The 24,248-nt window shown below is 43.6% G+C and overlaps 2 protein-coding genes across 9 annotated transcripts in view; both read left to right on the plus strand.

Annotated features, from left to right (window-relative positions):
• Window positions 1-1,090: 1,090 nt before the first annotated feature.
• LOC110503630 (tubulin-specific chaperone cofactor E-like protein) lies at window positions 1,091-12,624 on the plus strand. 5 transcript variants are annotated; one of them, XR_016491306.1, is made up of 10 exons: window positions 1,091-1,501; window positions 3,011-3,129; window positions 3,590-3,651; window positions 5,612-5,845; window positions 6,060-6,199; window positions 6,400-6,581; window positions 6,863-7,119; window positions 7,457-8,026; window positions 8,310-8,426; window positions 8,662-12,624. XR_016491306.1 is itself a non-coding variant. In XM_021582063.3 (10 exons), exons 4-10 carry the CDS (start codon window positions 5,635-5,637, stop codon window positions 9,044-9,046), a joined length of 1,419 nt encoding a protein of 472 aa, XP_021437738.1. In that variant the 5' UTR covers window positions 1,091-1,501; window positions 3,011-3,129; window positions 3,590-3,651; window positions 4,033-5,634; the 3' UTR covers window positions 9,047-12,624. The 5 variants fall into 5 exon arrangements, 3 of the variants coding, with proteins under 3 accessions (XP_021437738.1, XP_036817856.1, XP_021437737.1); XR_016491307.1 differs by having other exon boundaries at window positions 5,672-5,845; XM_021582063.3 differs by having other exon boundaries at window positions 4,033-5,845; window positions 7,457-7,583.
• Window positions 12,625-13,564: 940 nt separating this feature from the next.
• LOC110503631 (ubiquitin carboxyl-terminal hydrolase 2) overlaps window positions 13,565-24,248 on the plus strand; it is a 31,845-nt gene continuing 21,161 nt past the window's right edge. For 2 of the 4 annotated variants that reach the window (XM_036961963.2, XM_090218189.1), the window contains exons 1-3: window positions 13,565-14,111; window positions 16,081-16,192; window positions 21,612-22,408. In XM_036961963.2, coding sequence (XP_036817858.1) covers window positions 21,656-22,408 — 753 coding nt within the window. In that variant the 5' untranslated portion in view covers window positions 13,565-14,111; window positions 16,081-16,192; window positions 21,612-21,655. Of the gene's footprint in view, window positions 14,112-15,037; window positions 15,149-16,080; window positions 16,193-21,611; window positions 22,409-24,248 lie in introns of those variants that run through there. The other 2 variants (XM_036961965.2, XM_036961962.2) reach the window with 2 other exon arrangements.

The following is a 24,248-nucleotide window of genomic DNA, read 5'->3' on the forward strand; positions in this document are numbered from 1 at the left end:
AACGGTAACATACTATATGAAAAGTAACTTACTAATTTGAGTGTCTCGGATTTACGTTTACTATGTTACGTCCCTATCCATATCGACGGGACCGCAGGGGAGAAGGTGGAAAGTTTCAAGTTCCTCTGCGTACACATTACTGACAAACTGAAATGGTCCGCCCACACAGGCAGTGTGGTGAAGAAGGCTCAACAGAGCCTTTTCAACCTCAGGAGGCTAAAGAAATGTGGCTTGCCACCTGAAACCCTCACACACTTTTACAAATGCACAATTGAGAGCATCCTGTCGTGCTGTATCACTGCCTGGTACAGAAACTGCACCACCCGCAGCCGCAGGGCTCTCCAGAGTGTGGTGCGGTCTTCCCAACGCATCACCGGGGGCAAACTACCTGCCATCCAGGACACCTACAGCGCCCAAAGTCACAGGAAGGCCAAAAAAATTATCAAGGACAACAACTATCCAAGCCACTGCCTGTTCACCCCACTATCATCCAGAAGGCAAGGTCAGTGCAGTCACATCAAAGCTGGCCATCAGACTTAAATAGCCATCACTAGCACCTTAGAGGCTGCTGCCCTATATAAAGAGACTTGACATCACTGGCCACTTTAATAATGGAACACTAGTGACTTTAATCATGTTTACATATTTTGCATTACTCGTCTCATATGTATATACTGTATTATATTATATTCTACTGTATTTAAGTCAATGCCACTCTGACATTGCTCATCCAAATATTTATATGTTCTTAATTCCTTTACTTTAGATTTGTGTGTATTATGGGTATTGTTGTGAACTTGTTAGATATTATTTGTTCAATTTTACTGCACTGTCGGAGCTAGAAACAAAATAATTTCGCTAAACCCGCAATAACATCTGCTAAACATGTGTATGTGACCAATACAATTTTATTTGGTTTGATTTCGTATGAGACCAGGCTGGGATGTTCAGTAGAGGGCGCCAGCACAGTGACAGTAGTTTACCAGCGGGGACAGCACCTCTTCAAATTGAACCAAAACAACAAGCTTCTCTACCGGGAGAGGACGCTGCAGGACATGGTATTAAAGTGACGTACAGTCATGGGAATTTCAGTGACACTTGTCATGTATAAGTGGATGTACTCGGTTTTGCCCACCACTCCTTCAGTCAATGTCATCAAATTTAATTCATAATTTGTATTTGTATGCAATAGCAAGAGGGGCAGGAAGTATATCCCTGAAAACGTTTTAGCAGAGATATCGATGTGCAACATATTTAGTCAGCAAACTGATTTTCCAACCTTTCGCATCATTACCAGTCATGTCAGCTATAGTAGCATTACATATGATTGTAAATGGGTTATTATTACAAATTATTGTATTGTATACTATACAAAGCTGCGCATGCAGGATATCGGGAAAATATGCAGACGTTTCATAAATCTACGTCATTTCCGGGATGATAGAGAGGCAATGACAGCTTGATCAACAACAAGACATTTACACAGAACAGATCAATAAAGGTGAGTTTGGAAATGCGAAAATATGAAATGTATATATATTACTTTAGATTATATCTAGCTAATGCAATCGTATTATGACAATAGTAGTTGCGTCATGTTGATGCATTGTCTTTGCATGGGTCGTTCAATGATGCTGACTGTGGAGTCTGGACCAATCTCTGACCATTCGTAGAAGAGTATATGCAATGTACAGTAACGTTTTAGATAGCTAATCTAGCTAGCTAATCGTACTAGTGTAATCGTAATACATTGCAAGCTAGCAAACCACTGATCCTGCAGATAACTAGCAGCTGAAAGCTACTGTCAAATTGTACAGAATGTTTACGTGTAATGTTTATGAAACAACGTTGTAATCAGCCTCGAGGTTTATCCTATAAAATACGTAAATATGTCATGCTTGACATATTTATTTTTCCAGCGTAGCGTTGTCCGTTCACTGTTTTTATTGTTTTGTGTTCTTTTTCTTGATCGGTTTGATCTGCACGTAATTGTCCCTGATATGATTGCCATATGTTTAGCTAACGTTAGCTCTCTGCAGTAAATTACTCATTATGTGCATTTGCTGTACTGGAGCACTAACTAGTATATCAAATACTTAATTTGAGCAATATCTGACCTGTAAATGAGCTAGATAGTTGTGACAAGGATTTGGCATGGATTGCACAAACAATGTTTGGCTTGACATTGACAGAAATGTAATTGGCAATAGCACAAACAGATATGAACCAGGCTAATTATTCGCACAATCTCATGACCATATTTGAACCTCAGGAAAAAAATATATTTCATTTGGTCCTTTTATTCCTTCTATTCTGAAGTTAACAGCACCATATTATGGTCAGTTTATGTGCCTATTGATGTTCATCAGAGCCAAGCTATTCACAAAACATAATACAACGTCGGGGACATAACTTAGCCAGAGTTCCCCAACTTGGGTCCTGCAGGTGATTTTGTTATTTGACCCCCCCCCCCCCCCCCCCCCCCCAAGTTTTCTCAGCAAAATGTCCAAAAATGTTTTAAATGTCGGACATAAAAGACTGAAAACACCAGATTATCAGCGCCAAGTGATTTTAATTTAGGAAATCTGTTCCAAAGTATTCTCACGCATAATAGAGAGATATAGTATAAGTGATCATATAATGTAAGCAAGGTTTGAAAGTATTATGTTTTAGTCAAATATTATATCTGTTTGGGTTCTTGCGGTCAATTTGCAGCCTACAAATGATTTGTAATGGTGTTTCCGGTCCCCTGACCATCTGCTCAAGAATAAATCAGCCCACGGCTGAATCTAGTTGAACGTCCCTGGACAGGGCTATAGCCTAGTCAAACGAATATAATGAGTAGACCTAGGCCTATTTACAATCGAAATTCATTTCCATGCTGATATTTATTTTACCTGCCCCTCAAAGTTATGCTTTAACAAGTCAAAAATACAAAAGCATTTATGTAGATTTATTTAAGGTCATTTGAATATCATGCATAACTGCATATGGTTTGTTTTGATTCCAGTGTCTACTCTCACGTGGTGCCTGCGTGTCCCTCCTGTTCACCTAGTAGCCCCTCACTGGAGAGAAGTCTGAAGGAGGAGGGCTCAGCCTCTCTTCCCCTGCCCAGCCAGCCACTATGGAGTAAGAATTGAGAATTATAGAGATATCATCTTTATAAATGTCCCATTATGGCATCTGTGAGCACACAGCCAGCGCCATCACAGATAGAACAAGAAGCCAGATGTTTCATCATATGTATAAATCAAGTATGGTGAGGAGAGGAAGGCCAGTGGCCGGCAGTGGGAGAGTATGGAGCGAGATGGAACTGGGCCGAAATTCTGCAGATTTTTCTCATCGATGAAAAGCCCGACCTCAATACAGTTTTCTGTTCCCAAAACTACAATCTATTGCAAACAGAGTGCACTAAGTTTGGTAGATTTCAAAAAATGGCATTGTTTACAAAGAGTGCAAGGGCAAATTGAGTTATTGCACACTGTTCAAAGAAGAGATTTGTACTTCCTTTTATACTGGTGTTACTTGCAAATCCGTCCCACCAGCACATGAATGTCCCTCAATTCCAAAAACTGTATCCCTCTGACAGACCTCTGCAGAAACCCACAATGAGCTGTGATAGTGGACTGGTGGAGAGGAACATAGCTGGAGGTAAGACACTCTTGTTACTGTAGTATCATTGTACTTTATATGACCTATGATTTTCCTCACACTCATATAATGTTAATGAAATCATTTTGCTCATATTAGTCAATAACCTAATAGTAACGTGTAACTTTTGTACAATGATAAGTATAAGGATATTATGGATACTGTAATGTATCATTTCCTTTTATTGTTGTCGTAATATAACAAATATAGGCCATATCCCCTGTTTACTGTGACCTACACGTTCTGGTGAAGTACTTTAATATAATACTATTACTTTCATTTCAGTAAAACCTATACATTATTTATATAGCCAGCAGCAGATGGTGGTTTATCTAGGGCAACCTGCGAGGCGTTCAAAAATGTGTTGTGTTTTTTTCGCAGTTGAATATCGCAAGAGACATTTCACCACTTAACGACCTCATTCATCCTCTCCAGCACCATCCCAATATCAACATATTTGAAAAGGATGGGTTTCTTTGTTTTGTTGTCCAACACTACTAACGCTTGCCTGCTCATAGTTGTTTAAAATCACCTGATGCACACCAGATAATGTCATCAGTGTCTCCGGATTGTGTCAAACTTTGCCTGTTCAGTTGGTTAAACATTCAAAAGGCACTCGCACATCTGAGCTATCTTTTTTTTGCAGGTGCCTGGGTACAGTTGAATAAAATGAGAAAAAAAGTAGAAACCCGCAAACAGTTCTTGCTAGTGTCACTGCTCTTTAATAAGCTTTACGTATCGGCCTCACGGCCTTCGTCAGAGCTTTTGTGAGTTAAAAAAATAATAATTGCACCCTTATGTAGACCTAGCCCCGCCCACATCCGCTCCACTCATCGAATGGGGTTGAAGTCGAGGGAAAACAAGTAAGTGCTACCAAATGTAACAATATGCATTTCATAAATATTAGAATAAAGTGTGCACATAAAACGTATTAAACACGTCTGTAAAACCACAATGAGGACATCGACCTACCAAGCAAGTTTTCATAAATCAATGGGTACAGCGCAAGAAAAACGTCAGAGTAATCTGGAATAGGGGCATAATTCATGTTCACATTTACAACATAACATACATAGATAGGCATTTCATCATTAAGTCCTTTAGGAAACAATGTCTGGAGGGTGAAAATCCCCCCAAAATTGTATTTTACTCAGAGTACTATTGATATCACCTCACCTGTTTGATATCTTAACTTTCTCTATGCCACAAAATGTACTGCGACTGGATAATCCCTGTCGTTTCTCCCGATTGAACTTTTGCGTTCACAGAATCTCTGTTTGAGTGAACGAGAGGTTTTTCCTACATAGCACAGCCCACATGGACATTTAATCATGTAGATAACAAAGGTGGTGGAGCACGTAATAATGTCATTCATTTGAGGAAGGCCGTGAGGCCCGATATGTAAAGCTTTTCAAATATCAGTGAATACTATCAAGAGCAGTGTGCGGGTTTCTTAATCTTTCCTCAATTGGTTAAACATGAAATAGTATGTCCAAAGAGCAGAAGTCTATCCACTTTTTCAATTCATTTGTTTTTGGTTTCGACAACATAATCCAGACAAACAGTTTGAGAATCACCGATTATAGGCCCGCCCTTTTCTCAGGCGTTCAGAGGTCTATATGGGAAAGTCTCCCTGTGTTTTACTGAGAAGGACTTCGGGACAGACGACTGAATGTGCTATTATGCTCTGTCTGTTTGGTCTCCAAGGTATTCATATCAAGCAGCATCAACTGAATGACCATGTGAAAGAGTAACTGTTAACATGCCCCATTGAAATACTGTAGATGAAAATAGAATGTGTCGTATGTGAATAGCCTACTTTCCAGTGAAGACTGGTATGTAAATTGTATAGCTGTTTAGAAGGTGAAACAGGTTAGGCTAGTGTTAGTGATGGGCGAGCCCCTCCAAGTGATTGGACGTGAGTGTGAAGGTGAATGACTTCCACTATTGTCTCGGCCAGCTGACCCTGCCACGCTAACCTCTATGAGTGTTTGGCTCTTTTACCACTTCGGCGTCCCAGCCGAACCAGAGGGGATGTGGGACAGTGGGGCCGTGGATCCACCAGAGGAGGAGGGCCGCACCTTCATGCAGGTTCTCAGCGAGAAGTACAGCCCGGAGAACTTCCCGTACCGCCGATGGCCCGGCATGGGCGTGGTGGTAGTGCCAACTCTCCCACAGGGCTCGCCCATGAAAGGTGAGGACTTCAATATGATCCATCCACAGTTTTACCCATTGAACCCTGTTTTAAAAACGCCATTGGCATCCCTGAGTAGGTTCCTTCCTCTTCAGCAGCTCAGTTAAGATGAAGATGAGGATGAGGATTATGATGATTGAGCGATGGTAGAGAGAGGCCAGGTTTACTCAAGTCATTCTGCTCTCTCTCTCTCTCTCTCTCTCTCTCTCTCCAGATCGTTTGAACCTTCCCAGTGTGCTCGTCCTGGCTGGCTGTGGAATCAGCCATGCTGGAGAGCAGAGAGAGATCGCAGCCTTCTGTGCCCACGTGATGGAGCTCGACCTGTCCCAGAACAAGCTCCAGGACTGGCATGAGGTGGGTGGGCTCAACTAGGGTACTCTGTCAAGATGGGAAACATTGAGTACATTTAGTATAAGAATTGGGTACATTTTATAGTAACTTTGTACATTAATTCCTATACCAGTATGCAATCTCACCCATATCCTTGTAGCTAGTTACATGTGTGAATAATTATATTGAGGACGTCACACTAAGTTTGAAGCCACTCCTTTCAGATCAGTAAGATTGTGTCAAACATCCCCAACCTGGACTTCCTCAACCTGAGCTCCAACCCGCTAAGTGAGGTTGTCTTGGAGCCTAGCGGTGCTAAGGCCTTTGCCCGAGTCCGACGCCTGGTCCTCAACAACACTCAAGTGTCCTGGAACACGGTGCTCGTACTAACACGGGAGATGCCTGAGTAAGATCAACCTTGATGCTACACTGCTTTTAAACACCTTTTTTATTTAGCAAAGGCAACTTCTGATTGTTCACTTCTCAAGACGGAAAATGTTGTTTTCCTAAGTCAGCAAGAGGGATTTTGTGTCTTTCTCAAGTATTGTGGACTGGAGAGAGTAGTGAGTGGTTATCTATCATGAGGTCCAGGTTGCAGGCAGCCAACAGTACATTAGAGTAGAAGCATTAAGACAAGTTAATGGTCTATATATAATGGTCTGTGTTGCTCCCTGCCCTGCCCGCCAGGCTGGAAGAGCTGTTCCTGTGCCTTAATGAGTACACCACCGTGTCAGCCTCTACTGTGCCCTGCCCCACACTGCGCCTGCTGCACATCACCGACAACAACCTGCAGGACTGGGCCGAGGTGCGCAAGATTGGGCCCATGTTCCCCGGCCTGGAAACTCTGGTTATGGCCAACTGTAACCTGAGCTCCATTCAGGACTCCGAAGACATGCTGCGGCGCCTCTTCCCCAACCTACGCAGCATCAATCTGCACAACTCAGGTATCAACCAGAGCAGAATATTGGGGTTGTGTCCTTCACTGGCAACTGTCTTTGGATATTTTAAGTGCACCCAATATCCTTATCGCTAACACTCCCCTCTACTTGGTCTGTCTGTCTGTCTGTCTGTCTGTCTGTCTGTCTGTCTGTCTGTCCCCCTCTTCTCCCATTCCCACCATCCTCTTTGACCATCAGTTATCTCAACCGTTTGTGTCAGAGCCAGGGCACAAATGTAAAGATCCTTCTTTTTGACTGCTTATGGAAGTTATGAGTTTTAATCTCATTGACTAATAAGGTGTGTGTGGGTGTGCGGTCTGCTATGCGTCTCTGTGTGTGCCAGGTCTTAACCGATGGGAGGACATAGAGAAGCTGAACCAGTTTCCTAAACTGGAAGATGTGAGGCTGCAGGGGATTCCCTTACTGCAGACCTATACCAACACAGAGCGTCGGAGCCTCATGGTATCACAGTAAGTTTCTCTGGGAGCTACTGGGTGAGTGAGGCAACCACACAGACCTCAACACACAAATGAGTTGAAAGATCTCATTTTTCACTGAGTGCGGTTGCATGCACACAATAATGCGATTTAATGTAGTAGTTTGATTAAAACGTTTACATGCTTTGCAAGAAGAACAATTTCCCTAACAACCCTGTTTATAAGGACACAGGTTACCCGATGGCAATTTTTTTTTTGCCAATCAAAATAAACATTTTACCACAGCCACCTTGTTATTTTTGGGAGGCAGTTTTCTTTCAGAGTTCGGACATTATAAAGTTTGTCTGTGAAAACTACTTCTAAGATGGATACATTCAGTTGTTCCGAACTCACTTCACTCGCGCTAAAGAGGGAGACTCGCTCGGCTGGTGTCGGCACATACACAGATCAAATACACCGCTGGAACACAGATTAAGGTGTTTACATGTCCTAATAATTTGAAAGATTATTCAGTAAACCAGGTGTTTTAATCGGCGTGTGCTGACTTCAATTTTGACCGTACGCCGATTATGATAAGCAGAGTGAGGTGTTTACATGACTACTGCATAATCTTCCTACTGCCATAATCAGTTTAATATCAAATTATTACTGTGCCTGTAAACATACTCACTGTGACATTGCATTAACACAGACACACACACAATACTTCAACAGTGCCATATATCTAGATAGTGAAAAGCTCAACCTTCATCCTCGCAGCCTGCCCTCTGTATCATCGCTCAATGGCAGTGTGGTGACGGACGGGGAGAGAGAGGACTCGGAGAGGTTCTTCATTCGTTACCATGTCGACTACCCAGAGGAGGAGCTACCTTACAGGTGTACAACACTGTGCTTCTCCTTTCACTGATCCAGTGAGACTGCATATATCCATTCAAAAGGATTTGGCACATACTTAACTGGCTTAATTGTAGTATCAGGTGCCTATTAAAATGTGTACATTAAAAATTGAATCTTCACATTCATTAAAAAGAATTACAATAACCTCACCTAACCGTAATGTAAATGTAGTGTGTTTGTGTATTGCTAAACCCGTTTTTACCTGCCGTCCTAGGTATCACTGCCTGGTGACTAAATACGGGAAGCTGGAACCCTTGGCTGAGATCGACCTTCGACCCCGCTGCCACGCCAAGGTGGAGGTGCACTGCGAGGACAAAGTGGAGGAGGTGAGTATCCGCCTGGACCAGACTGTGGCCGAGCTGAAGAAACAGCTGAGGACAGTGGTGCAGCTGTCGGCCAATCAGATGCGTCTTTACTACATCGACAAGGAGTGTGTCTTTGGGCCGGAGGAGATGAAGTACCACACCAGAGCCCTCCACTCCTACAGTATCCAGGACGGGGACGAACTCCTGGTGGTGCCTAAGGCTGGCCGGGGGACTACCACCACTGCCAAACCAATATCAAACCTTAACTCCAAAACCTTAACTCCCCCGCCTTAGAAATAGAATAACTAGAACGGTCCACCTATCATGGCACATTGACTTGAATGGGTAATGCAGTTCTAGTAATTATATTTCTATGCTCATACCCTTCCCCATCCTATTCTTGTCTGAAGAATGCCCTGCACCCCTCCTTACGCCCATCCTATGTTTTACATTCAGTGTGGGACACACTATCAGGAATAACAGCGACTCTGACTCTGATTCTGACTGGCTTGCGTTTCACCTCACAGCACCACACATGCACACACACACCAATTAATCAGAACAAATGTGTCTTGTATGCTGCCCTCGAAAGGTGTGCGTATTATGTGTGACTGAGTCCCCTCTTTGTCTTGGTGTAACGCCTCTGCCCTTGACTCCTAAAAAGGCTATCTTTTGGGGAAGGAGCACAGGAGATATTGCGGAGTACAACCACAGTATCTTTTATCTTTAAGACAATCTCCCATTTGCATACCCTGTGGTGTGCAGAGGATGTTGATGAAAGGATATGGTATACTGCTGTGCCACAGACTCTGTTTTGAGTGTACTAGGTTGATTGTACTGTAGCTAACGATAGTCTTCATCGCGCCGTGTCATTCCACTTCCTCACAAGACCGAGCCATAGTTTTTGATGGGTTATTCTAAGTTAGGTTTAGTTCTCCTATGTTGAATTCAGTAAGATTAGTATTTTTGGAGGATACTTGATATACAAACTCAAATCGTGTTGAGCTTTCAAATGATTTTTCCTTTGGCCAGTTGTATCATAGTGTTTATAGGATATTGATGCCTCTGACTGAAATCATTGATGTACCATAGAGTGCTGCATGAGACTGTTCTTTCCTATGTGTGTTTTTATGTAGTTTGTGTGGATCCTTCCACTGTCTGGGACCGTCCGTACATGTTAAGCCTAAATTACGTTTGAACACCTATTGACGCGTTTGCTTCGGTGCCAGAGCCAAAGTATCTCAGGTCTATTGCAGACAGAGGCTTTGTGTGTTCACCAAAGATTTGTATGAACTCTGTGTACTGTTCATTGCATTGTTGATGCATTTTCCTTGTGTGTGAAGAGGCTCATGCTTGGTGTTATTTTTGTCATTGCGAGGGCAAAGGTCACGATGTCAGTAGCGGTTGTCTGAGACAGCAGAACTAAGGCATTGCTTGGTACTTCACAGCCAAGGGACACCGCCACTTTAAATCCCAATTTACAGGCTGTTTGTTTCCCTGTTGGATCTTAATTTACATCATTTGTTGTACTATGTCATTGTCTGATTTGGAAGACAGTAAAGTATTGGAAGATGCGCTTAGTAGAGCTAGATCTCTCTAAAGATTGGAAACTAGACAATAGCAGCATATTTCATACCGCTTGTTGTATTCATTTAGTCATTACAACATTGTAATGAGCAGTAAGGGTCCGTTATTTTTGGTAGGCATAATATTTCTATGTCGCTTAGATGGCTACTCGGTTACTCTAGACAGCTTCTCTTGGTTAGTGAACCCATGTTTTAATGTAGTCAGTATGCACTGGCAATCAATCAATCAATCAATCAATCAAATGTATTTATAAAGCCCTTTTTACATCAGCCGATGTCACAAAGTGCTATACAGAAACCCGACCTAAGACCCCAAACAGCAAGCAATGCAGATGTAGAAGCACGGTGGCTAGGAAAAACTCCCTAGAAAGGCAGGAACCTAGGAAGAAACCTAGAGAGGAACCAGGGTCTGAGGGGTGGCCAGTCCTCGTTCATAGATGACCAGCAGGGTCAAATAATAATAATCACAGTGGTTGTCGAGGGTGCAACAGGTCAGCACCTCAGGAGTACATGTCAGTTGGCTTTTCATAGCCGATCATTCAGAGTTAGACACAGCAGGTGCGGTAGAGAGAGAGGGTTGAAAAACAGCACGTCCGGGACAAGGTAGCACGTCCGGTGAACAGGTCAGGGTTCTATAGCCGCAGGCAGAACAGTTGAAACTGGAGCAGCAGCACAGCCAGGTGGACTGGAGACAGCAAGGGGTCTTCAGGCCAGGTAGTCCTGAGGCATGGTCTTAGGGCTCAGGTCCTCCGAGAGAGAAAAAGAGAGAGAGAATTAGAGTGAGCATACTTAAATTCACACAGGACACCAGATAAGACAGGGGAAATACCCCAGACATAACAGACTGACCCTAGCCCCCAGACACATAAACGATTGCAGCATAATTACTAGAGGCTGAGACAGGAGGGGTCGGGAGACACTGTGGCCCTGTCCGACTATACCCCCGGACAGAGCCAACCAGGCAGGATATAACCCCACCCACTGGCAGGCACACTAATGCATTAATGTGAATATTGAGAGTGGCACTGTCTAAAGGGATAAAGATTTAATCAAATATAAAGGAATAAAACATTCATCTGATTCTGGAGCCATGGCTCAATGTACATTTAGATAATGTCATATGCCTAGATGTAATGGCTTCCCGTAATTTCTGAAATAATGTTTTAGTGTAGGCAGTAGACACTACTACTAACAATGTGTGACAGAATTGAGAGTGGCACAGTACAGTAATTAAAGGAAAATTGAATCCGCTATAGGCTAATGGTATGCGACAGTCATCTGAGCCCGTTCATCCAGTTCATACTGCAGTGATGCCTTTTATTTCCGTTTCATCATCATCAACATAGCACATTTAAGGATTCTGAATCAAGTTATCAACTTATATCTGCTAGAGTTTGACATGCAGAAATGTGTCATTTTAATGCAATTTTAATGTATAATATTTATTTATTTATTTTTGTGTGACGCTTTCCCTAGTAGTGTCAGCACACACTGAATTGATGCACTAGTTATTTTCATGATCAGTATGTTTTCGGGTAAAGGATTTGTTTAGCATCTATTTCAGGTCACCACCTTACTTTAGTCTGGGTTTAATAGCCAATGCTTTATACTTCATTTATGTGTTATTTGTTTTCCGGAGTAGTACAAATATTTATCGCTGTTGTGGGTTAGTGCCTATCCTGAACCGCAAATTATTTATAAAGCCATTATGCAGCTCCACAATAATCAGGTACAGTACATATATCTCCTGCTGTTCTGTTGTAGGTATGAATCCTTCTGCTTATTCAACCTAACCTTGTGTATTCTCATCATTGTGTAAAAATGTGGGAAGAAGAAAGGGATACTAAAGTAATGTACCACTTACTGTTGTATTGAAGGGAATGGTTTAAATGTGGCAAAAGAATCTGAGGATTTCAGCCACATTACAGGCTAGGTAAACCGGGCAGCTAGCTACATTGAAATTAGCATGATTCTAAACACCTGATATATGTGTGTTCCATGAGTTCAACCAGTATAGAGACTGTTTTCTGATTGTCTGCCTCCTGGATGTAACAATGCTGTCCAAATGTGTTTACTACAGTACATGCAAATGTTTAGAAAAGGTATATTTGTGTGGCATAAATATAAGTATGGAACATGTATCATTCAATGATGGCAGTATGAGTTTGTATGATTGAATGCAATTTAAATGGCAGATGAGCAGATTGACGTAATTCCTCTGAACTCCATATTAGTCACCTGTGTAGAGAAAGATGCATACAAGAATAAACAGTGGTGTTCTTTCTACAGTGTAGTATTCAATTATTCTACTATTACTTTGACTGAGATGTTGAAGACCGATGCTGTCGATGCAGTCATTGCTACCAGCCTCTCTTTTGTTTTGTACAGCTGGCGTATTATGAAGTTGTCTATGGTATTGTTGCCAGTCCCAGTTGTCTTACCTTCCATTGCCTTGATGGAAGTTACAAAAAAAAAATGGCCCCATTTCAGCTCAAATACATTACAACAATGTAAATCCAAATAAATGTGGGGCATTTTTTTTAGGGCATGGGACTTATAGAGGTGCTGCTATGATAATGTTAAAGATTATGTTGGCTTCTAAACCTTTCTTTTGATAAGAGGTGAAAAAACATTCAATGACACAATTTTATATTAATGATTTGTATTATGTGAATGACCTGTGTCCCCCTCCTAAATTCCAAAAAAAAGACAATTGGTCGCTGCAGTGTGAATAACTAGACTGCAAATAACTACATTATTCTTATCCGCTTTGGTAGCTGTGAAACAAACTAAAGGATTTATAACCAAGGGATACACATGCACCTTTTAAATTCATTTTTATTTTTATGTTACCTAGGTAAGTCAGTTAAGAACAAATTCTTATTTGCAATGACGCCCTATGGGATTCCCAGTCACAGCCGGTTGTGATACAGCCTGGATTTGAACCATAGTGTCTGTAGTGATGCCTCTAGCACTGAGATGCAGTGCCCAAGCCCAATGTTTGTCATTGAACATTGCATGAAACATTTTTTCAATATTTAATGGTGTATATTATGTGGTATTACTGAATTCCAAATCTAACATTTTGAAATGTCATAACCACTATGCTTATCGGTAACCATGACATCTATGAACATGTCTGTGGTTATGTGACCAGAGAGACTAGAAAATCTTTGTTGTGACGTAACAGGCTCTCATTATGACACAACGCTGCCCTCTTCTGGATTGTCGAGTTTTATCTTGATTATTTTTTCCGAGCCGTGTGTGGTCTTGGCCACGAACAGCAATCAAGGAAAGGCAAGCAAAGAGAGTCAGAGTGGGGTCTAGAACCCCACGGACGCAATGGGATTTATGATAAAGAGAAAATTGTTTTGCAAGCAGTTGTGTGGGCTATGTCAGATCAGATGTGAACGTGAGTGTGTGGACCTGAATTAGCGTGGGGGTCTTTTTCTCTGTGTGCTGTTTACATCCGTCGCCAAGGTGATCGTGAGGGAGGCGGTCCTCTGCTTTTACGTTCGTGGACAGGAATAAACCAATCCACGACAGCTATTTGCTGAACTAACGTCACAGTTAAAGAGAAAGGTCTGTTACTTGGTCAGCTAAAAACTATTGAAATGCAAAGGCAGTGATAGCTATTTTATGTCAAATGTTATCGGTTCAGCATACCGATATTCAGAACTGCGGTCTAACGACGCCGATAGGCCAGCTAGAAGCCACTTTGGGGACGCTCTGCCAGTCGGACTGACAACAGACGGGATGATCTCAGACTGGGGGTGAGTGAAGAATGCAGTGGCCACTGGCCAGTGGCTGCAGGCAAACCTTGGAACAGTTGATTTCTTGCCACTCTGATAGTTTATCTAAAATGTGTATGCTTCAATCTCGTAGTATGAATGCAGCTAAGCTAAAAACCGGTGGTCTTGAGTCACAATCAGATGCTTAGCTAAAAAGAAACCCGTCCCTTGTAATAAAAAATACACGCCCGCGCTCTGACTCGTTCGCGCGCACACTCTGCTAACACGTTAGCTAGCCTAGCTAGCCAACTTGCTTGCCCTGGGACTGGTAGTGAGTGATATGTGGTTCTAGCCAACTGCTGCGGTATAGAAACTCCGGGAGCTGCTAGCCCCTAGTGTATTGGCGGTTAGTCCATAAACTGTGCCCCCGTACAGTACACCCACGCCCTTCCCTGCACTCAAAGTAGCTCATCAGCCCAGGGTTTCAGTTTTCATCACTCAACTATCTATTATGTGATATGCATTTCAAACCGGACAGTGTAATATTGCGGAAGAACTACCCCCATTCTTAAAACAGTCCTAACACAAGTTATGACAATAGCTGCCTGTTTGTATCCTAATGGTGTCATACACCCGTTATAATATAAATATAATGTCTAGTTTTAATAAAAACTAGCCATGGTTAGTTGTTGATAATCAATGTGTAAATTAGTATTTTTTCCACTTTTGGATGAAACTGGACATTTCACTGACTTCCATTCCTTGTAGGTGTACAATGAAAACCCCTTTAGATAACAGAGAGAGCACATCCCAGTGGTTGCTGCTGGCCTACACAGCGTGGCCTATTCGTGGCCTATAAAAAACCTTAATGCTAATCCTTTAAGAGCAAATTGGAATGCCAATGAGTGTTGAGTGACCTGTGGAGGTCATAGGCAACTGCTTTATTTACCGTCTCTGTAACTTGATCTCTGGCATTCTGGATCGCTGTGCTCATACAATCCCTCCCTGGCTCCTCTCACTCTGGAGCCACAGCCTCCTATGCAGCACCCTACCCTGCCTGTCCGCTTGATACGCCACTGGTGAGCCTCTTCACCAATTTGCACTTTGTTTCCCTTTTTACGAGGGTACCTTTCTGTTATTTTCCCTGACAATCATTGTGTTTTGTTGGCTGTTGGTAGCCTAGGCCTACTGTTTGTTCATTTTGCTTATCCATCTTTTGTTTTGTTGAAGAGACAAGGGATATTGTTTCTCCGAAAATCATCTTGAGACCTATTTATTCATTGGCAATTTTCTGTTGACTGTTACTAGACCTATTCCTTGAACTCTGGCTGTGCAAGTGTTGTGGGGACACAGGTCTGTTGGTATGGTGTGTTTGGACCATATTGCGATGCAAGTGCTGGATTATTAAACTACTCAACAAGTACAGAATGTCTGAAACAGGACTTTAAATAGGAAGGCAAAATCTTTTTTCCTGAAACCATATTTTCAAGGAAGATCATTTTTGTGGATTTGATAACAAGCACTGAAGAATAGTCTACAGTCATTATGCATTTTTTTTTGTATTATAGCTGAACCTAAAATACTGAGAACTTGTTGACTGGAGGCCTGTGGTGAAAGATCACTTGGACCTATTTCTGTGCCTGTCAAGTGATGCAGTTGATGAGGAGGCATGAGATGTGGCCTAGGCTACTTTAGGCTTCCGGTAGATTGTTTTGTTATGGGATGTTTTGCTCCTCCCATAAAGCAGTCATAGAGCAGTGTTGTTTTAATGCAATTCATTGAATTCTGTGTATATTGACGAGGATAATTGGACATTATCAAATCAGTAATGTTATACAATTCATGTTCTAATGGCTCAATATCGATCTGCTAGCCTCAATGCAGTGGTATCCAACAAAGTCCACATTAGCTAGACTGCAAATCCATTACCTTAGTCATTTTCGCCCAGGTAATGTCCGCATGGCTATGTGATGTGTGTCTCTCATTGGATTGTGTCTCTGTCTCCCCACAGGTCTGATCAGTGAGAAGTCCCTGTGACTGTGTCTGTGAGGTACATTAGGATGAGCAGGCTCCACTCTATCGCTGCCTGCGGGGATTGAGAGACACCGCTCTATACACAGCAGGTAATCATAAATGAACAAATACACGCGCTGTCAGCAATCAGCATGCATCTCACAAATGCGATGAAAGGCAATACTTTCTTAAGTACTTTTCTGATGGTACTGAGTACTGAAAACATGTTCAAAGGATGCAGTGGCTCACAAGGCAGTTGCTACATCCATTTTTTTTACTTATAACTTGATTGTTATTCGCTGCAACTCCCTTACGGACTCAGGAGAGGAGAAGGACACATGGCTCTCAACCTCCGAAACACAAGCCTGCCAAGCCACACTGCTTCTTGACACACTGCTCGCTTAACCCGGAAGCCAAACACACCAAGTTGTCTGAGGAAACACCTCCACCTTGTCCCATCACGCTGCTAGAGCGTGATGGGACAAAGAAATCTCGGGTAGCCAAACGCTCCCCTTACCCGGACGACGCAGACCAATTGTGCACAGGCCAAGGGGTCTCCCGGTCACACCTGGCTGTGACACAGCCTGGGATCGAACCCGGGTCTGTAGTGACGTCTCAAGCACTGCGAGGCAGTGCCTTAGACCTCTGCGCCACTCGGGATGGTGAAGAATATTACTTAAATGCCTCATGAGCTTAGTTCAACAGTCGTACCTCATCAGGACCCCAAATATAAGCTTGTTTGTAAACAAATTAAATGTAAACAAACTGTATATAGCCCCAAAACATGGTTAAAACTATCATTTTGATATAATTGGTGGTCGCACCTTGCATCCATAGCTTTGTCAATGAACCAACCCCACTTCTCAGCTTTTTGTCAAAACAGGGGTGGCGAAGACACTTTGTTATTGTTTCTACTGCTGATTACCGCTTTAAAGGAGACACAACGTTTGAGTTGACTCTTTTCCCATAAGTATTCAGTACAGAACAACATTTTACACAGTGGCATAGAGCACAGATTGATGGTGTTTAAAATAGTAATGATGTCTAATTGAGCTAATCTTTAGGCCAATGAATAAATGAATAAGGAATGAATTCACTTACAGCAGAGATTGGAGCATCAATCACGCACACATATTGCCCTTTTGGTGGGTCACTTTTAGCTAATGCTCTCATCTGAGGTACAAACAGAAGAAACGGTTGATATAACTAAATAGTCCTATCTCTCAGCTGATATCAGAGTAGAATCTTTACATGCCTATGGTACACTGTAAAAAAGCCAACTTAACCAATTTGCTCAATCAGCATTATTCTGTGAGTTGGGTAGACTTCCGAAGGACAGGAAATGGAGCTAATGTGTGAAAGTTTGCTCACAGTGAGGTCAATGTATAAAAACTTGTTGAGTCAAATGACAAATTCATCTTTGGAAGGTATGTTGGTTCAGCTTGGCTATATGCCCAAATGTTTAGCAAACTCACAATGCTATTGCAACTGGTTGCCTTACAATTGTACTTTGAATCAACAAACTCAGCTTGAAGTGAGCTGAATTTGAACAAGCTTGTTGAGTAAAATTACAAATGTATGTTTTCTCAAAATCACTCAAAGCCATAACCATCATTATCATATTTCCCATCATGCTCTATTGCAGGTTGCTTTTCAGAATTGTTTATTTCAATACCTGTATTTTTGCATGTACATTGATTGGTTGAATAATATTATGCAACACAAACATAAATATCATACATTTATATAAACAAATTGAATCTGTCAGTAATTTGACTAAGGTAGTCTCAATAATCAGTCTTCCCTACCCTGGCAGTCATTCTAAATGCAGGTGATTAAAAGCTCCAATTGTTGGATATTATGTTGAATTGTATGTTTGCTCAAGCTAAAATGTACCTACAATTCAAATTCGGAATGTCTGTTGGTTCAAGCTATATGCCCAAATGTTGAGCAAACTCACAATCCTATTGCAGCTGGTTGCCTTGCAATTGTACATTGAATCAACATAGTTTTTTTTGTGCATTGCGTTCTGATGTAGACTCGGCTGGCATGGACAGTTTGGTGCGATTGCCGTTGGGCCGAGTTAGGGCTTTGGCGTCAGTGCAGCCCTCACAGACACGAGTCTCTTTATCTGCTCACATTTCAGGGTAAATATAGCTCCCCCTAAGATCCAACCAACAAGGTACATTACGTGCACTGATTTCTAACAGTATTCCTATGTGAATTTGGTGACCTTATATGAACTCAGCAAATAAAGAAACGTCCTCTCACTGTCAACTGTGTTTATTTTCAGCAAATTTAACATGTGTAAATATTTGTATGAACATAACAAGATTCAACAACTGAGACATAAATTGAACAAGTTCCACAGACATGTGACGAACAGAAATGATATAATGTGTCCCTGAAGAAATGGGGCCGTACTGCTCGTTCTGTGCGTGATTTCCTGCAAGACAGGGATGTCAGTGTTCTGCCATGGCCAACGAAGAGCCCGGATCTCAATCCCATTGAGCAATTATGGGACCTGTTGGATCTAAGGGTGAGGGCTAGGGCCATCCCCCCCAGAAATGTCCGGGAACTTGCAGGTCCCCCTTTGTTCAGGGACACATTATATAATTTCTGTTAGTCACATGTCTGTGGAACTTGTTCAGTTTATGTCTCAGTTGTTGAATCTTGTTATGTTCATACAAATATTTACACATGTTAAGTTTGCCGAAAATAAACACGGTTGACAGTGGGAGGACGTTTCTTTTTTTGCTGAGTTTATATATGATTAAATGTTGTTATGGCACAGATTCACAGGGATTGTGCATTTTAGGAGGTAGAAAAACACACGGTAGACTTTCAGTATCTATATCGGTGACGTGCCATAGCTAAGGTAGATAATAATATAGGCTAGTAGGTGAGGAGCATTATATTGCTAGCTAGCTAGCTTGTTTGAGTTACTGTGCCACACTGTCCTGTTATGGTGGCCTGTCTTGATCCCTCTCTGTCAGACTCGGCTACTGGACTTTTTTCACTTGTTTCAGTTGAGGCGCAGGCCTTGTGACTGTTTTTGGTAAGTGTCAGGCGATCTACTTCGCTATGAGAGCATGAGCATTTTGAAACCCTCTACAGACCTGCGGTAGGCAGTGCTAGGTACCGCCCTGTCCACAGAACCCACAATTTGCGTTAGCACAACACTTTTCACCTGCCTCCCCTCCCAGCACTCCACAGAGAGTCCACGCTGATCTGACATTCTAACATGCAATGTCACGCTGGGTGTAACAGAGCGTTCCTGCGTCGTCACACATTCTATAACCCCTGTTAGGCTGCGAGATCAGAATAACACAGTTACACTGTCATCAGTGGGAGAAGTAGGGATGGACCGAATGTGTGAAAGAGTGGCTCAGTGTGAGGTTTCAGGGTGTAGGCCCTATTCAATTATATAGCCTACACCTGCTTGGGAATCACTGGATTTTCCAGGTAATGATGGTAACAGGAATATATCGTCTTTGGGGAGTAAACTTGGATTAGGCCTATAGATTGAAAAGGCAATCCGCCCTTTCTGTATGCTCATCTACTGGTCCCTAGGCTATAGCTAGATGGACCTTATATTACTGCAGGGCAAGGGAATCAGGAAGTCAATGGGATCAGTGCAACACCGGCTTTGACACAGATTGTGTGGCGGTCAAATGATGCTAGTTGCCGTGTAGTCATGGAAACCAGCGTTTAGTAGAGCCTTTGGGGATGCTGAGATGGAGGGCAACCAGCAGATTTGTGTGTTTTCTGGTTTCAGAAGTGAATAACGTAATAGTGCCATGCTGCCGTCATCTTACAAATCCCATGTCCATTTAGGCTGTACTCCCCATGGATGGATGTTGTTCGCGACTCTCTTTTCAAGTGGCCGCCAGGCACGCCTGAACTTGCCTCAGTCAGGGCCCTCATTTATTGGACGAGACACCTGCAGTAGCCTAAATGATGTTGTGTATGTTAATAGGGAGGGCAATTAGGAATGTGTGGAAGTAGTTGCCAGGGGTCACAAGTACAATCACTCTCTCTCTGGTTATTATTCAAATAGACATGTCCAGATTTGCCTCGCAGTGCAAGTTATTTGGTCGTGTGGTGGAGGTAGTGCTCTGTGTTTGTTACCCTCCGCTCTCTTTTGTATTTGAAGACATTTCTACGTGGCCAAAGTGGATTCTGACCCTCCTGTAGGCGGCCTGTCGCCACATGCCAGGTCTGCTCACGTGGACATCCGTTAGATCAGGGTTGCCTATTTCAACAACACACGAAGAGAGGTTGACTTTCCAACATGAATCCCAGGGAGAACAGAGAACCACAAACAAGGTACAGTATGTCAACCTAGTCCGGGACCTAGGCTTTGTCATAGTACTGCTGTTTTATTTAGAGACGGCGGGGAGGAAGAAAAGAGATGGACAAAACAATAGTGAGGCAGACTTGAGGTACTGGCCCATGTTTACAGCGGTGTTCCTTCTACAGTCCAGCCATCTTTGCGCAGGATACATGGCGAAATGGTAGGCCAGTTATACCTACATATCCACTGTGGGGTTTTGGTGAGAGCCTAAGCAAGGCTAGTATGGGCATGGCCTTGCTAAGCTAACCCGGCAGTAGTGCTCCAGAGCCTGAGCAGCCCGGCTGGGTTTAGCTAGCTGCACAGAGCTGTATGTCTTTGCCTGACTTCAGTGCTCTGCCTTCTCCAGATCCATATGCTGAATTATTGATGCCCCTGTGGCCTGGAATGAGAGAGAGAGGAGGAGGAGGAGGAGAGAGAGAGAGAGAGAGAGAGAGAGAGAGAGAGAGAGAGAGAGAGAGAGAGAGATTAAAGAAACAGGAGCCTCCCCCACTGAACCCAACACGGATCGACAACACCAGATACTTTTATTTATTCAGATGCTGCACTGCCTTGTGAACAAGAGCCCTGTCTCTCCTCGGGAACAGACTGTGCCACCAGAAACATTCGGTGCTTCGTTGACGGGGACTCTCCCGTTACAGGATGCCCAGGGGTGCGTTCAGCCGGCCACAACGTTGTGCTCTGCAACCCATCGCTACGACAGTACATCACATTACCAAGCATGACTTTCCAGTTGGTTGCGTGAGCAGTGTTTCAGTGTGCTACTTCAGTTTGAATACTGATGACACAGCTGATATTGTGTAATGTGTTCCAAGGAGGGTCACATGCCGTTGCTTGTCGAATATCTGCATCCTGTACACGAGTAAAACCTCAGTCTCGAGCAATGAGCCATTCTATATTCAGCCTTTTGATAAATAGTGCACCTATATGTTAAGAGTTGGACTTTGACCTAGTGACCTATGGCATCCTACCTGTTTCGTGATCAGATGAGACTAACCCATAAAACTAAGATGGAGCCGATCTGATATAAAATATACCATTTAATTTAGTGCTTTTAGTGCTTATAAAGATTCAAATGTTGCTAAATAAGTTTTCATTTTTGGAAATCAAGTTGTTCCGGCTCACAGTCTGAAGACAGAAACACACTGATTTCTGCTCTCTCTCTTGTCTTGCAGTCGATGCGGTCTTCCACCGCATCACCCGTGGCTGAGAATCCAGCATGTCTCGCGTCTCCACCACCGCCAAGCGCTACACCGGCTCCTCCTATACCAGTACCTATAGTTCCTATGGCTCCTCCCTGACGCCATCCTCCCTCAGCTCCTACACCTCCGACCGGGACAGGCTGCCCTCCTACAGGAGCAACGCTGCCTCCTCCTCGGGCTATTCCTCCTCCAGCTACCTGAGCAGCGCTGCCAGCCGCGCCCGCAACTACAGCACCTCCTTGGAGCTCGACCGGGGCCGGCCCATCCCCCGCACTGACCTCCTGAGCAGCAGCAGCCGGCGCAGCGAGAGCCTGAGCCGCACCCCGGTGAAGACCTATGGCTCGTCGGGCCTGAGCGGCGGCTCCGGTTACACTGGCTACAGCAGCTACTCCTCGTCCACCACGCCCAGCCGCTCCAGCTACCTCTCCTCGTCGCCTGGCGCCTCCAGCATCTCCCTCAGCCGCCGGAGGTCGTCGAGCCAGAGTGACCTGACGCGGGACCTGTCGTCCCTGGGCCTCAACGAGCCCACGTCCCCTTCCTCCTCCTCCTCCTCGAGCGCCCTGAGGGGTTACCGGAGCAGGGCCAGCGATGTGGCCGACTCCTACAACAGCAGCCTGCAGAGCTCCAGCTATGGCCTGTCCCACAGCGCCACGCAGGAGGCCTTAAGCAGCAGCAGCCTGAAGAGCGGTGGTGGTAGCCGCTTCACCTCCTCCTACGAGAGGAGCGACAGCAGCAACGGACGACCCAGCTCCCCCACCAGGGACTCCCCGGTAAGACCAGTGTTCTTCTGTTTGCTTAACGTTTTGCTGTGTTCTCCGATTTAGATCTCAGGCCACTGACATGACTTACTGCCACCATGTGGGGGGGCTCATGGTCAGTACAGCTGCTCTGCACTAAGGTCCTGTGTTGAGGAACACAGTCACTCACTGGCTTAGGGCAACAATAGGCTCATATGATGGGAACACTGTCACTCACTGCACAGTATAAAGTAGGTATTTTGACAATTGTTTCAGTATTCATTCATTCATACAGTATTGATGTATAAAATGCAGCCATGTCAGCTATCTATATTAGGTATATTTTCCATAAAAAAGGAAATTCATCTTACAGAGACAACATGCTTAAAGAAATCTCCATGCCCCTGTATGTAAGATTGTAAACATGCCTGTTGCCATAGCTCCCATAAGGTCCTCAGAAATGCAATTTATTTTCTCCCTATGATGATGAATCAGGAAGTTCCTCAGTGAGGCCGTAGCTATAGCCTGGTCCCAGATCTGTTTGTGCTGCATTGCCAACTCCTATGGGTCCTGCATGTTTGATGTGACAATGACCATATGGGTTGGCAAGGCCCTGGGAACAGGCTAGACAAAGAGGCTGTGCGTCTGTCTGTGTGTCACTATATATGTTTCGATGAACTTGTCCAGTGATTTCTTTTGTTGACATTTAGAAAGTGGGCATAGAAAATAGATGCGACAATTGCCTACTAGGCTACTAGGGTGCGTGTCCATTTAACTATCTTGTGTAATGATGTCACACAAACAACCACAAATTACCCATTTTAGGCTAATTGAGCATTAATAAATTGGCGACAGCCAGTATGCCATCCCACCTATCATGTCTCAGGTAGACTGCGAAAGCCAGCATGGATAGAATGCAGTCATTTACAAATATTTGCCATATTCTAATAATTCTCATGTGCCAACGTATTGCCATGGTCCATGTCACAGTGAAACTGGCGCTCCTGTATATCTGAAATAGTTGAATGGTGAAACTTGCCAGGCAACCAGAAAAACAAGGCGAAGCAATTCAGGCCTTGAAAGTCAGGACAATCATTGCCCTGCAAAGAAACACATTTTTTGTTGTTGAATGAATCGATTTTGCAAACAGTAGGCATGTAAAATGAAATGCGGACCGGAGCTTATTAGTTAGTTACATGATTACATCACATGTACCTTCAAAAGTATTCAGGAATCATCATTTTGGTCGAAAATAAAGAAAGGTAGACAAAATAAAAATACACCCCTGTGGAAAGGATTTTTTTCCCCCGACATTGCTTTTGTTGAATAAACCTGGGTCAGTGGAAACCTGCATACTGACTGTCAGAGAGGCAGGTGTACCGTTGACTAGACTCCTTGTGTTCCCTCTGTGACGCATGGAGAGTAATGACATCTGGGGGAGTGGCTGGCCTGGCTATCCTCCTCTCCCTGTCCTTAGAGAGCGGAGTGTGAATGAACCCACTTACGGGATTAGCCCTGATTACTGACCACTGTGGGAAGGAGAAGTAGGAGGACATTTGTTTCACAACCGGGCAAGCCGATCTCTTTGACAAGGCTGTTTTGTTGTTGGTGTGAAGCTGCTTTCGCAACATCTATCACAATCAGCATCAGGCAGGCAAACAGGCTGTTGATGTGCTGTAATGAAACTCTTCAGTGAAAGATGCATCGAGACTAACCGTTGCTTGCCACCATCTCTGAATTACCGAAGCCACTCGCAAGTGGTACGGAATGTTCTCTGTAATTAACAGTCACCAGTCAATGAGGGAATGCCTCTCCTGTACGTGGAACATTGGAACTGGGTTGCCTATTGGGGCCAAGAGGTTGAGATTTTTCT

The sequence above is a fragment of the Oncorhynchus mykiss genome, chromosome 24 (assembly GCF_057628025.1).
Source record: "Oncorhynchus mykiss isolate SJ-2025 chromosome 24, ASM5762802v1, whole genome shotgun sequence".
Classification (NCBI taxonomy): domain Eukaryota; kingdom Metazoa; phylum Chordata; class Actinopteri; order Salmoniformes; family Salmonidae; genus Oncorhynchus; species Oncorhynchus mykiss.

Excerpts from the sequence above, each read along its gene's own strand:
- LOC110503630 (XM_036961961.2), top strand. Across the intron at positions 6,200-6,399 it reads AGCTCCAGGACTGGCATGAG|ATCAGTAAGATTGTGTCAAA; the intron begins GTGGGTGGGCTC and ends CACTCCTTTCAG. Across the intron at positions 8,427-8,661 it reads GAGGAGGAGCTACCTTACAG|GTATCACTGCCTGGTGACTA; the intron begins GTGTACAACACT and ends CTGCCGTCCTAG.